The 14,552-nt window shown below is 36.3% G+C and overlaps 4 protein-coding genes across 4 annotated transcripts; 1 reads left to right on the top strand and 3 right to left on the bottom strand.

The window, feature by feature from the left end:
• Nucleotides 1–224: 224 nt before the first annotated feature.
• Nucleotides 225–4,485, bottom strand: LOC108323375 (nuclear pore complex protein NUP98A). Its single transcript, XM_017555818.2, has 2 exons — nucleotides 2,969–4,485; nucleotides 225–553 (listed from the first exon to the last, which is right to left on the bottom strand). Exons 1-2 carry the CDS (start codon nucleotides 4,250–4,252, stop codon nucleotides 380–382), a joined length of 1,458 nt encoding a protein of 485 aa, XP_017411307.1. The 5' UTR covers nucleotides 4,253–4,485; the 3' UTR covers nucleotides 225–379.
• Nucleotides 4,486–5,609: 1,124 nt separating this feature from the next.
• Nucleotides 5,610–7,015, bottom strand: LOC108323649 (multiple organellar RNA editing factor 3, mitochondrial). The gene is made up of 4 exons (XM_017556134.2): nucleotides 6,577–7,015; nucleotides 6,398–6,495; nucleotides 6,106–6,171; nucleotides 5,610–6,028 (listed from the first exon to the last, which is right to left on the bottom strand). Exons 1-4 carry the CDS (start codon nucleotides 6,939–6,941, stop codon nucleotides 5,808–5,810), a joined length of 750 nt encoding a protein of 249 aa, XP_017411623.2. The 5' UTR covers nucleotides 6,942–7,015; the 3' UTR covers nucleotides 5,610–5,807.
• A 3,717-nt stretch (nucleotides 7,016–10,732) lies between these two features.
• LOC108318675 (polygalacturonase) lies at nucleotides 10,733–12,682 on the top strand. Its single transcript, XM_017556254.2, has 5 exons — nucleotides 10,733–10,966; nucleotides 11,166–11,492; nucleotides 11,587–11,876; nucleotides 11,972–12,197; nucleotides 12,300–12,682. Exons 1-5 carry the CDS (start codon nucleotides 10,763–10,765, stop codon nucleotides 12,516–12,518), a joined length of 1,266 nt encoding a protein of 421 aa, XP_017411743.1. The 5' UTR covers nucleotides 10,733–10,762; the 3' UTR covers nucleotides 12,519–12,682.
• An 888-nt stretch (nucleotides 12,683–13,570) lies between these two features.
• On the bottom strand, nucleotides 13,571–14,149 carry LOC128193928 (agamous-like MADS-box protein AGL62). The gene has a single exon (XM_052868125.1). The coding sequence runs from the start codon at nucleotides 14,147–14,149 to the stop codon at nucleotides 13,571–13,573; it is 579 nt and encodes a 192-aa protein (XP_052724085.1).
• Nucleotides 14,150–14,552: the final 403 nt, after the last annotated feature.

Raw genomic sequence — 14,552 nt, 5'->3', positions numbered from 1 at the left:
AATACTAACGAGTGCCGAACATATATCCAGAAACAAACAAAATCATGAAGCGAAACTGGGAACAAAATTCTGTAAATCAGCTGCTTTGCAGATCTCTCTTCATAATTTTAAAAAATAACAAATGTCTTTCTTTATATGCAAACAATCCAAACACTTAAGAACATAAACAGAAAAAGAATATGGAAATTCTATTAAGTTCAAATCTGGTGAAGGCAGAGAAAATATTAATTTCAAGACATCACATTTCATATTTAGGGTGACAGCAATCCATACGTATTACCCCCTAACTATCATGGCAAAGGAAATGGGGGTTGTGGATGATGAAAAAACCTATAGGGCATAATAATTAAAGGAAAAAAAAAATAGGACCAATGAATTCCTAACCAGCCATCTGAGCCAACCGGTGAACGGTGCTTCTAGCAATCCTATTACTAGGATCAATCTTCAGCACAGTCCTAAGGTCTTCAGCTCCAAGTTTGTACTTTTCCATACTCTCGTACAAGAGAGCACGCTGTACCAGGACAGCTACGTTGCTTTCATCATTTTGAAGAATCTGCACAACAAATGCTGATCAGAACACTCTTCTCCCTCGGTGATCAAGAAAATGACATGGTTCAGACCATTAGATATGCAGTGGAACTCATGAACAGGCCAAGCCATAATCCTAACCTTTTTAAACTTCAATTACTGAATTAGTATGCATATGCTACTTGGGTCTTTACCAAGATATTAATGGGACCCGGCAATTATTGATAAACCAGCTTATGATGATAATTACTACGAATTTGTGCTTGAAAATAATGACGTTTGCATGCATTACCTTCACAAAACTCACTTTTCAGATCAAATTATGTTAAAAACAAATCAAAGGGTCGATGGAAAAAAAAGACAAAAGGAAGCAAGGAAGACCATAAAATAAACACAATCATACTACACTCAGCCTGTGCCATTTTAACAGAATTGTGCTAAGTCCCCCGACAGTCACTCGCTTTTTTGTTATAAAAGGAAGGGAGAGTTTATTGTCGAAGGCAACCTTAGAGACAACACTCTAAGAGTGTTATGGGCAGAAAGGTGCTTGAAGATTATCACGGGCTTCTTAATTGTAATATTTCCTCTTCTTTCATGCTTTTAGGTAACTTTATCGATCTGACCGGCTGTGTCTCTGGCTGGCTAAACCTCCATTTTAGGGTTATGATGCAATCTGCTTGTAAGACATATCAAACCGTTTTGTTGCTTCCAATTTATATTAGAATTGATAAAATGTATTTATTAATCTTTTTTTTGTTCATGACCCACTATGTATTAGTTTGCTTCATTGCTTTTAATTTCCATTAGAATTGGTGAAATCTATTTATTAGTCTTTTGTGTTCGTGGGCCTCTGTAGAACAGATTAACCTTCTAAAACTGCGAATGACCAACCTTATTTAAGGGGTTTCTGGCCAAATAAATCCTTTTCTCTGGTTTATACTTTCCCAAATTTGATTCGTAACTAACCAAATGGGAATTGAATCGGGGGAAAGATGGTTGATGGCGTTTGATGAAGACCTGTTAACTAATTTAAGAGAAGTCACTAATGAAAGAGTATTAGGAATTCAATTATAATAGAAATTGGGGAATTCTATTGCATGATTAGAAAATAAAAACTAGGCTCTCTTATGTGCTAAATCCTCACTCTGTTGTTATCTGCTTTTTGAACACTGTTTTCTTGTTGACAATTGGTCAAACCTTTTATAAAGTAGTTTTTTACTTTATTTCACAGATCAATCAATTACTATCATTAGTCCTTTGGGTATGATATCCGGACTTAGGTCCACTGTAAATATTGCATACGGTATGTTCGCCCTTAGTAAACACAGTTGCACACATCAATTATCTATTGGAGGAATTAAAAGCCAAAAAGATTTCTAAAACATGGAGATTTGTGAAAAAGGTCATAAGAAATTAATTCTGAAATAATATCCTCAATTTCATCAAATTAACACACTTTATCATTTTTATTTTTTCCTATAATTATTTGACCTTTATCTAATTGTTATTTGACACTTTGATTTGATATTTATGCAATTACAATTTCCTTTTTTTATAATTCCTATGAGAATAAGAATCGGACAAAAATTTCACATCCATTAAGTATGAGGATGGGATGAAATTTTACTTCATAGATGGGGATCAGATAATTAAAGTTGCAACCAACCCCGTCCCATTGTCATCTCTAAGGTCAAGGAACAATGACAGGCCAATTGCTCAGTGCTCTATTTGCAAGAAAAAATATTATGATTGCAATTTACACCCAGGGCCAATCTTAGCAGAGTACCAAATGAAGAAAACTAAGATCACAAGGTGAAACTATCCAATAAAGGAGAAGAATGAAGCTTGTGTTTAGAAAACATGGAAGGTGAATTGTAGCATATTTTCTTTGTATCCAACAGATTGACTGTGGTTGCACTTGCATAAGTGAAATTCAACGAATCTAATCAGACAGAAATCAATTCAAAGATTTCTAAAGCCAGAATGCATGTTTCCATTCCATAAATCCAAGCCCCTAGTAGTTTGCCTAAAAGAAAGCCATTATTCAAACGAGGAATTATTTCTCAAAATAAGGCACTATGTATTTATGGTTCATGTTAACCCTCAAACTTTTCTTAATGTATGGGTTGAAAGTCAAGACCCAAAAAGATAATAAGAACTTTCTTTTTATCCCCATGCTCCTAATACGTCCTATCATTCATTCACACCTTACATTTCCTGCAGAATCTAATACTTCCTCGCAATAATAACCTTGTTTTCTTTGCATTTTGTCTCCAACTTTTTCCAATTAATTCACCAGTAGTATAACAAGTTGCGGCTAACTTCTTTTGTCTATTCCTCTATTTTCCAGGCATAAACAGGTCTTTTAAATTATCCAACAATTCAATATTAAAAACATGGCATTAGTGATGTAACAACAACTAAAAAATTCATGTGATACCTTGGTACAATCTGCCACTGCCTTTTTATACTCCCCGACTTCTTTGTAACATGAAGACCTGCATGACAAAACCTCAGCTGTGGCGGTAGCATCCCCAGCTTTCTCTAGAAGAACAATGGCCCACGAAAACCACTTAATAGCATCAGCAAATTGTCCCTGCTTGTAGTTGTCCATCCCCTTGCCTTTTGCAGTGGAACCAGAGACCCCAGCAGGAGGAGGAGGCAGCCCCTCAAGCTCAGTAGTGGTGCCACCCACATCATGGCCTCCCCCACCAAACTCCGAATCCAAACCCCAATCGTCCTGTCCACCAAATCCATCAGAGGCCGAAGCAGCACCTCCAACCGCGGGCGAGGAAGCCGCCGTGAAAAACATGTTCATTGCACTACCACCTGATCCCTGAACAGGACTCTGAGTGGAAGCGGCAGATCCAGCAAAATTGAAATCAATCCCAGGAGAAGCAGCAGATGGAAACGCGGGTGAGCTTGGTTTTGAAGCATTTTGAAAGTCTCCAAAACCATCCGAACTAGATTTGGAAGCATTTTGGAAATCTCCAAAACCATCATCCCCGGAGGCAACCTTCGGCCCTTTGGCAGCTGAATTCAGAGTAGCAGACTGCTTGGATCCAAAACCAGACAAAGAACTAAAAGGATCCTTGTTATTAGAACTGGTTCCAATTCCACTACTCATGTTTCGCATTGAAGCACCCCCAAGATTGGGGGTTTTGTTGGCATTCACGCTAAACCCCCCAGAAGACGATGCCCAACTAGCACTGTTCTGTGGCGTGGTACCAGTTTTGGGCAAAGAATTGGCCATGTTTCCCATGGAAAAGGAGGTTTTATTGGGGGTTGGGGTAGCGTTTTTGAGAGGAACATTGGTAGCAGTAGACTTGGAACCCAAAGCAGAACTAACCAAATCTCCGAAGAGATTAGGGTTCTTATCAACGACCCCAATGTTTTTGGAAGCGGCAGAAGGTTGAGTGGTGCCCCAGCTTTTACCGAAGATGTCTCCGACCATGGAGGGGGGGCCACCGGGCAGGGCGGTGGTCTGAGTGGGAGCGGGTTGGTGTGTCCATGAGGGTTGCTTGTTGGGTTGGGTGGAGGAATATGGATAGGAATAGGAAGAGGTGGTGGTAGTGGTGGTGGAATAGGAAGCTTTGGGGTTTTTCTGGTCGTTGAGGGACCTGGGACGGTTGGATCCGATGCCAAGATCGAAATCGAAATTGAAATTGTTGAGGGAAACGGAAGGCGATTTGTTCGTGTTGGATTGGCCGTAGTTGGAATTCATTTCTGAAATGCACAGAGGGAGAATCGCAGGGAATTGATGGAAAGAAGTCAATCAGATGTTGGAATCGAGAGAAAGGGAAGGTGTTGTGTGTTCTGGATTAACGGTTGGTTAGGTGTGGAGCTTGGATCGCTAATTTCGCTAATAAAAGACACGCATCTATGCCTTTTTTTAAATTCATCTTTCATGATAAATTAACAGGTGTTCTAAACAAAAAATACTACCTATATCCATAATAATAATAATAATAAGACTACCTAACTTTTTCTTTAACACCTTCTTTTACTTAATTCTCCCCTTTTATCCACTCTGCACCTTTTATTCACTCCTCAACATATGCTGCAGCATCGTCTCTTTAAATAATCATTGATTTTTTTGGGTAATAAGATAAACATCAAATAACAGTATTAACGAATAAATTATGCATTTCTGCCAGTGAAACATAAATTAAGAAAGTTTATGAAAGATCAAAACAACAGATATTAGGAATAATTTTAATTAAGGAGTATTAGTATAACTTATTCTTCCCCAGCACAATGTCATTGACGATATATTGTTTTCTTTAAAATATTGTTGCAGAAGAAGTAATACAAAAAACTATTTATTCATTAAAAAAACATGCTACAAAGTTTTAAGTTTCAATTGTACGAGGCATCCGGAAGGTATTTCGAGGATATTCACTGCTCAAGTTAGGAAATGTGCGTAGCGAGCTATTTCAGAGTGTAATTCTGGAATTGATTTATTAGCACCACGTTATTACTTCTGGTTCTGGACACCCGCTGCATATGCCCAACTTGCTATGCTACGGAAATTCAAATATTAAAGAAACAGAGCTACAACTCACTGTTAGCTCGTCCTCGTAAGCACACTAAAATAAATATATTTTAATATATATCCCAACCTAAACAGAAAACAAATACCAGTACTGCACTAGGTAGACTTTCTTGATCCAAGTAGATGCAGATTTTGTGTACCAGAGCCAGGCAGTGAATTTGACCAAAACTGTTTTTGAAATCATTATCCAAACAAGCAATGAATCTTTGAAACAATTCACAAGTATTATTTTGAGAGAAAGAAGCTATAGCAATACTTTAAATAGATACAGCCTATATATAATTAGACAAGGAGATAAACATGGCAACAATCTGCTGATGAGCCGTAGGATGAATGATGCAATAAAATCAGCAAACAAATGCAATCAAGAGACCATTGGAGGTTTTATGATACACATCAGACATATTCAATCAAACATCACAGGAGAACTGGTTCCTATGTAAAAGCAAAATTTGTTTCAAGTCTATCAATATTAACAGTCAGTGATCCAAATTGCATGTTAAATTATACAGAGAAAGGATTAAAATGAAACTCGTTCTGGTCCACAACTTCATAATGAAGGTGTAAAATACTATTATCAAAAATCATTCAAGGCAGGCACAGCCATTTTCCACACAAGTAAAATATGATCTCAGAAACTTAGATCCAAACTCTCAAAAAGAAAAATAACTTAGTTCAGTTTCCGTATGTGGTAATTCCTAAAGCAGAGTTCGTAGACCATTTATTAGTTTTCTCTATCAGAAGCTAAGTTATGACTATTCATTGGAGTTGATGGCTGCAAAGGTCCCCCATGACCTTGGCTCCAGTTCTGTTGGTCTCTCCTTTCAACATGCATTGTTTCTCGTCGTCTGTCATGCCGCGGCCGAGTTCTACTCCTACTTGGTTGCCTCTCCGAATATCTATACTGTGGCCTAGGAATCACCTTCCCATCAACAAATAAATCACCTGAAATACCCCAAAAGCGATCAGCACAACCAAAAAAAATTAACTAAGCTCTTCGTAAATTCAAACCCTCCACTGACCTCCATAATCCTTGTTGGGGACATCAAGATATGAATCTGGAAGAACCCAAAGAACTCCAGGTAACTCTGTTTACGCACCGGGAATAATTCCCAAAAGTCAAAAAGACGAACAAATTTAAAAATTACAGTTAAAAAAGAAAATCCTTAAAATCAACCTCCATACAAGATTAAATATCCAAGCAATTTGATGATAGCACAACATCATTGACAGGAAAACCTAACAACTCAAGCAACTACAAAATTTCAACGAAAATGAAGATTGAAAGATAGAAAAGTAACGAATATATCGCACCTTTGACTTTATAAGAAAGTTCTTCGGAAATGAGGGCGCCAAAGCCTGTGTATGTAGAAGTGGAAACAGAGTATATCTTCTTTTTGGCCTCTTCCTCGCTGCAAACAACATTCACAGAAGTGAAATTAGGAAAACAGAATGAAGCAATCGATAATAATTAAAGGAGAGGAAAAGGGGACCTTCCGAGGACATGGGCTAGGGTTTTGACATAGGTGTTGACCATATGCTCTTCGGAGGGTTTAGGGTTATCGGGAAACTCCATAACGATGAGCCAGTGCTCGTAGTCGCAGCCATCCAGAAGAATGGTCTCCTTCGGGGGACGGTTGCTCCAGTTCGGGGACGGGTCGTTCAGGGGCGAGTAACCTGAACCCGACGATTTGCTCCGAACCGGGAAATTCGCCCATTGCGCAACGGGTACGGTTTGTTTGGTGGGGAGCAACGCGAATGCGAAACGACAGCCAGAGGGAGAATCTCTTGCGGGTGACGAAGAAAGTGCTCGTGCCACGGAAGATGCTAAGGAGCGCCGGGCGTTCACGTACGCCATTTCCCTCCCACCTCTCACCGCTTCTCTGTTTATCCAGGGTTTAACTCCGGAAGAAAAACTGACATAGATTCTTACATTATAAATTTTCACTTTAGTAGCAAATTAATCCGAAAAGTTACCATCTTACAAGATTTAACGGGAAAAAAAACTATTTTATTCTTATTTATGTGGATGTATTTAACTTGAATATACTTTTATTTCTTAAATAAATACGTGATTTAGTTTTATCTTTGTTTATTTTTCTTAACTTTGAATTTTTGTAATGTATTATTTGTATTTTATCTCTATGATACTTTATTTATTTTAAATTGTTGTTTAAAAAAATGTGATAAATAGAGAACAAATACTTCTGGTTTCAAAGAATGAACACAAGCAAACTCGTGATACTGTTACGTTAATTTTCATCTTCATCATCATCTTCTACTCATCTTCCTTTTCTTCTTACATCTATCTCTCTTCTTTTGTTCTACATTCCTTGTTCTCATCATCATTATGGGGATACAATCCATCACTCCAAATATCCAATATATGCACTTTATTCTATCTTGGTATAGAATTTGATGCCATATACCATCAAATAACTGCTTTCTATTTTTTCTATAAAATAACCTTATTCTTCTATCACACGAGATTGAAAGGAATAATTTTATTGTTAACATCAAATCACCAAGATGCTTATTTGACATGCATAGAATAACACCATTAACCAGGTAATTATTGCTACAAATCGATTCAATGTTATGTATTACATATATTTTAAAGTATATATATATATATATATATATATATATATATATATATATATATATATATAATTTTAAAATAATTATACATCAATAATATTACATTTTTATTTAATAAGTAAATATAGCGTGATATTATATTTATATTGACATAATTGTGTTAAAAAATAGTGTACCAAACTTTTTTTTTAATTTGATAAAATTGTATTTTGAATTTGATAATTGTACTATTAGTCACACTTCGAACAGTCAAATATAGGTTGGATGGTCAACAAATAAGTTTGGTTAGCAACCAGACAGACCGACAGATCATTCATTAGCCTATAACACAAATTACTAAACACAACCGAACATCAAACAGGTTGGTTGATCATACACCAGCTTGGAGTTCATATTTCGCAATTCAAAACCAAGACTGACCAATCACCAAACAAGCCGCCCAACCATGTATCAAGCTGGTGAACAAGACAACAAACCTGAACGGTGACCAAATAGATCGATCAATCATGAATTGAACTGATCGGGATGAATAGTAAAGTATAATTACTCACAATTTAATCTCAATTAGGCCAATATTAATCAAAAGCCCAACCATAAAACTTATAAATAAAAATTTGAGATAAGAAGGTAAATTATGTGCATTTACTATTATGTTAATTGCTATCTGTTAAAAATTGAGCTAATTTTAACATCTAAATACATTTTACAAATATCCTTCAACCAGTTTAAACGAATAGAAACTCGCTTTTTGAATAGCATTTGAATTTCGAAATACACAACACATCCCGGATCTTGATTCCATACCCAAAACAATTACTTTACTAAATATAATATTTAAACTAATATATCTTATGAGTAATTAAGTTGAATTAACCTTGTCTTTGTACAGGATATTATTTATTTGGTTCTAATCAAATTGGAGTTGTATTAAGAAAAAGAATATCCGATCAAGAAATGAGAGGGAAGAAGAACATTATTAAAGCAATTTAAATTCTTGGACGACCATTGGATCATATGTGATTCTTCTACTTGTAATCGAATAAAAGGAACAAAAGTGGTTCCATGTCACCAAAACAGTCAAAGTTTCAAAATATCATTCTTTATCAATTGGATACGAGACAAATAGACACATCATATATCTTAGCTTGGTTAACCATGGGGTGATGCCAATATCCATGATAATTATACCAGAGGAATTGATTCCTCAATCAAAAAAGTAAATATTGATAATTTGATCCTATTAAGAATTTAAACCTTAATTTAGCATACAAGATAAAGTATCTATATTACTTAGGATAACGACTTCAACGATCAGAGATGTTTTGCTAATTCGATTAATTAAGTTTGGTCCCACAAGGTGGGGAGATACAGTGACTTACCCTGACATATATATATATATATAATGTATGGATTTGGCCTAAGACTTGTGCTCAGAAAATTGCAGAAAGCAGAAACATAGACATAGTTATCACTTTTCTTGATTCTTTTTTCATTGAGCAAGAAATGAAAACTCAGGCAGACCTTGGTAGCTTTGGCCAGCAGAAGAGTTTATGGAACCTTTCATCAGAGCCTCAACAACTGTGTCAGTACAAATTTTATCCAACCTATTTGACTGCTAAGGCCATCCAGATGAAAGTAGAGGACATCAAATGCAATGAAGCTGCTTCAAGATTCACGGTTGAAAACAGAACAGAGTTTCAACAAAGAGGCTTGGTTGGGTGATATGATTATGCTTTGTGACAGAGGGTAATCTTCACAGTAGGGAGTAATGGGTAGTATTTTCCTTTTTCTTCTTATTGTAATTTTACACTTCATCTCTGTTCTTCTTGCAAACTGTTAGTACTCCTCAGTACTTCTCTCCTACCATATCAGTACGTATGAATCAGCTGGAAGATCCATACCATTGTCTTCAGTGTTATGCAGGAAAAAGTATTATTGAACTCCCTAGGCTTATGCTTTTCCTGTCAGCTATGTACAAATCAAAGCTAATGTACTTATGCAAACTCTGATATGCAAGCTTGAGGATCTTTTCAATTTCTAAAGTTCAATTCCAAAGCTTAGATCAGCTTTTCTAACAGGATCGAATTCAATATACCTTGATATTCATATGATATATATTATATGATATATGATATAGCGAATTTCCCTCAATACCTTTCTCCTCATTCCTTCAACTGCTTCCTTTGAGATCTTTTCCACTTTGAATTTTCTGAGACAAAAAGAAGTTAAGAAAATGAATTGGAGTGAAAATATTTGATGATATACAGTTGAATGATTAACCAGAACATGTTGTTACTTTCTTATTAGCATCACCTAATGTTAAATTTCATGCTATTGGTAAGTAATTAATATTCTTCGAAAATAAAGTCTTACTGTCTTGTAAATATAATTTTCAGGCAAATTCTCTATAATATAGGATCAAGTACTTTCATGCGACTTGTAATTTAAAAAATATATATACATATTATTAACATGTATGTTAATAAATATTCGGTTAATTTTTCCATTTGTGGGAAAATTTATTTCCTATTTTATAACAAGACATCCGTTTGTAGGCATATTAACAATAGAAAAATATTGTATAAGATACATGATTGACTATAGGTTTGAAAATATTGATAGATAAAAATAATGGTAGTATAATAATATATCCAAATATGCGCTGCGAGATGAATTGGGTGGTGAAGGCATATATTTGTGGTGTTGTGGAGACAGCATATAATTTTGAACCAATTAATGAAGGGAGGAATTAAGTAGTAATCTGTTTTTCCTTTTTGTTTTGTCGGTAGTTGCTGTGAGGATGTGGCAGCTCCTGAATGGTCCACACAGAAAGATGACTAAATTTAGCTAAACTAAATAAGCCAGAAATTAAAAGGCGAATTTTTCCTCCGTTGATTTAGATCGACCGTTTATTCTGCCAAGAAATATGTTGTAAAACAGTGGCAGAGAAAGAAGGATTATTTCCCCTTTCATTTCCTAGCCTCCCCAAGGAGGCCTATATGTTCAAACTTTGAAGGCTAAAAAACAATAAAAACAAGAAATAAATAAAGAAGTAAAAGTGTAAGGCATTGGGGTGCAATGGCCATTGCAAAGAGCGCTGTTCTTATCTTGCTCTTTGCATTGGTCTGCAACGCGAACGGAGCACCAAAACTACCACGTATTGCTGGTCCTGACATGTTCAAGAATAAAAATGTGGCTAAGGATGTTCTACTTCCTGGCGAGCAAATAATTAACGTCATGGATTTTGGAGCCAAACCTGATGGCAGGTTCGATTGCACCCAGGTAAATAATTCTTGAAAAAACAAACTTCTTACGTCGATCATCATTGAAATTATAACTCATATATTGATTGTGGATGAGTTTGATTCACAGTCATTTCTTTGTCTACACCTTATAATGTGGTCTTCATTTCAATCCATTATACGTATTCTTATAGATAGATCGGAAATAGGGCTTATACGTTGGATGTATATAAATGCAGGCGTTCATGGATGCATGGCAAAAGTTGTGCCATCAAACGACGGGGCCAGCGAGGCTTTTGATTCCTGAAGGCAGATTCTTGGTTTCGTCTATGTATTTCAGTGGACCATGCACTTGTCAAACTCCAGTAACAATTCAAGTTAAAGGGTATGTGATGGCTACCACGGATATTTCGGAGTATGAAAACGGCGACTGGCTCATGTTCGAGAAGCACAATGGCTTGAAAATTATTGGCGGGGGCACTTTCGATGGGCAGGGAAAGAAGTCGTGGGAGTACTCCGAGAATTGCGAATCTGGTGCAGACAGTGTTTGCGCCAGGAATCCAAGCGTAAGCAATAACACATTTCATCGACATATCTTGATAGTATAATGATGTATTTTTTACTAATTAAGCTCGTATGTCTGTGTATGGGAGAATGCAGAGCCTTTTCTTCAGCGATAGCAGCAACGTGGTTGTACAGGGCATCAGGACTGCTAATCCCAAAGGCTTTCACATATTCGTTACCAAATGTACAAACGTAAGATTGAGAAAACTGAAGCTGGTTGCCCCGGAAACCAGCCCCAACACTGATGGCATCCATGTCAGCCACTCTGACACCGTGATTATGTCCAGAAACACCATTGCAACTGGGGATGATTGCATCTCTATGATACAAGGAGTGAAAAATGTTTTCATCAACAGACTCAAGTGTGGCCCTGGCCACGGTATAAGGTAATACCAGATGCACACACACACACACATAAGTTCTTACTCAAACGTTTCCTTCTCATCCTAATTAATTTTGACAATATATAAATATGATGCAGTATCGGTAGCCTTGGGAAATATCAGAATGAGGAAGAGGTGAGAGGCATTCGAATCCAGAATTGCTCATTGATCAACACAACCAATGGCCTCAGAGTGAAAGCATGGCCAGATAGATTTGCAGGTGCAGCCTCAGACATAAGCTTCAGTAACATTAACATGCAAAATGTCAGGAACCCTATCATCATTGACCAAGAGTATGAATGTTATCCAGACTGCAAAAAGAAGGTAATCAATTGGTTTGTTTTTCTTTTTGCTTTCTCTCCTTTCTTTGAGATAAACGTTATGCATATGCTAATTGTTGCATTGGCTTATTTTGCATACACACAGCCGTCACTTGTAAGGATCCAAAATGTTCATTTCCAAAATGTGAAAGGAACAACAACTTCACCACTTGCAGTGGACTTAAGGTGCAGCAAGCTGTTTGGATGCCAAGGTGTTACAGTTAGAGACATTGACCTGAAGTTTGGAGATGCCCCAACCACCTCAAGATGTGTCAATACTCAACCTCTCTTTGCTGGTTTGCTAATGCCCCCAGCTTGCGCATAGGTGTCATGCCTTATTGCGATTTTTAGATCGAGCTATAACGGGAGTTTACATATGCTAGGAGCATGTTTGTATGGGGGAAAATGTTCTTGTTTTTTTGAGGAATGGTTTTCGTTCACGTTTGATTGATTAACTAAATAAAGTTAAAACGCCTTCAATGCCTACTATGCCTACTATGCTTTCATTTAAGGGGTTGCCACACTCTGAATTTATGATGGAGTTTCTTATATGCATCTTTCCTAGTTAGTCGTTACTAACTCCAATTGCTTTCATATTCGGATGAACTCTTCAATGCTTACTGTTTTTACTATATTCAAAGTTTCAAACTGATTTCGTACTGAGTCGTGACTGGCATACTTGAATATGCTTTATACAACAGAAAAGTTAGAAAAGGAAAGGTCACATTTTCCCTCTAATAAGGCAAATCAACTTTGCTGCCAACGTTTTGATTTTGAGAATATCTATCCATTATCTGCTTTCTAATAGTTGCAGTTCCCTGATCTTAGTTAACTGCTAGAAAACGCTCACTTTGTGCTTCTATATATTTCTTTTACATATTATAGTTTTTTTCTCATTGCTTGCTGTCGAACAGTGGAAACTAACTTCTATCAAAGAGTTTGATTCGACAAAAAAATAGGTCAAACACAGGAACTGATCTCCTTCGTAAATTTGACTGACATCGAATATGTGATATTAACTTTACCTATTCGCGTTTCTAAAAATCAAGAATAGCATCACTAGTATTTGTTAGAAAACTGGCTAAGGGGGAAGTTTTATATCAGAAACAGACTAATATCTATAAAGAAAAAGAGTATTCATTCTTTTATCTTAACGTTTTATACTAGAGATAATGTTTTAATCCCTTGTACAAGTGATTGATTGATATTAAATATTTCTGATGTCTCTTCTTAAAGAATTCAAACTCTACCAACATGATGTGAAAAAGTTATCTTTGCATATTAAAAAGAACACTTGTTGAATGCGGTGTAAAGAAATCAAACAGCAACAAAATAAACAAAAAAGTCTGTTCTGGATGAAAATGAAAAGATCGTATTTTATATCATTGATTGCATCAACAATTCACCACCCCTTTCAGCTAATTTTCTCCTCAACTCATAAACAGAGACCATAAACTGTTCCAACTCACTTTGACTCATCTGATCAATAGGGTCCTCCCACCACCTTCTGTTACACCCCTTATTAACCAGAGTTTCAGTTTCTCTGAGATTCTTCTTTTCCAACTCCAACTTCTTCATTGCCTCCTCGTATTGCTTGTTGCACACCTCATACGACACTGATCTCTCCCTTGATTCCGGTGGATCAAACACTTTGGAACCTTTAAGGTAGCTTTCAACAATGCCCTCGAAGTCTGGATGACCGAAGCAGAACAATTTTTCAGCAGGAGAAAACACAATAATGGCTATATTGACATTGCACAAAATGCAGAGTTCACTCGCTTTTTTGAATAGCCCTGTTCTTCTTTTTGAGAATGTCACTTGCTTGTTGCTAGACTTCTCGATCTTCTTTATCTCGATCTTCTGCCGCCCTGCCTTTTTCTTCTGCTGCTTAAACGCATCAATGTCTGAAGGAAAATTCTGGTTGTTCATGCCTAAAGGAAAAGAAGGGTTTTCCATGCCTAAAGAATACTTTGCTTCAGACGATTCATGCATGATATTTATAATGGAAGATGCATACTTGATTTATCCTTTCTTGCAATAAAATCTTATTATCACTACCTCGTCTTAGATTATATTATTATTATATTATATATGTTTATAATTTATAATAAATTGATTATTATAACCTACTGCTGATTTATCCTCATGACAGAATCCTGCAATCATGCTCTTTCTTGAATTATAAATCAATCAAGAAATAATTAGATTTTCTTGTAAAAAAGTAGGTATATATTTATATTTAGATTCTTGGTTCCAATTACCATGATGGTATCTTGTTTTGGAAAAAGAAAATATTTGTGTTTATGGGAAACAAGTTCTCGTTTCGGAAGTTTTCTCCTTTCTTTACGGCACGTGCGTG

Source organism: Vigna angularis, chromosome 1, assembly GCF_016808095.1.
Source record: "Vigna angularis cultivar LongXiaoDou No.4 chromosome 1, ASM1680809v1, whole genome shotgun sequence".
In the NCBI taxonomy this organism is placed as follows: Eukaryota; Viridiplantae; Streptophyta; class Magnoliopsida; order Fabales; family Fabaceae; genus Vigna; species Vigna angularis.
This window is presented reverse-complemented; position numbering and strand designations above follow the sequence as displayed.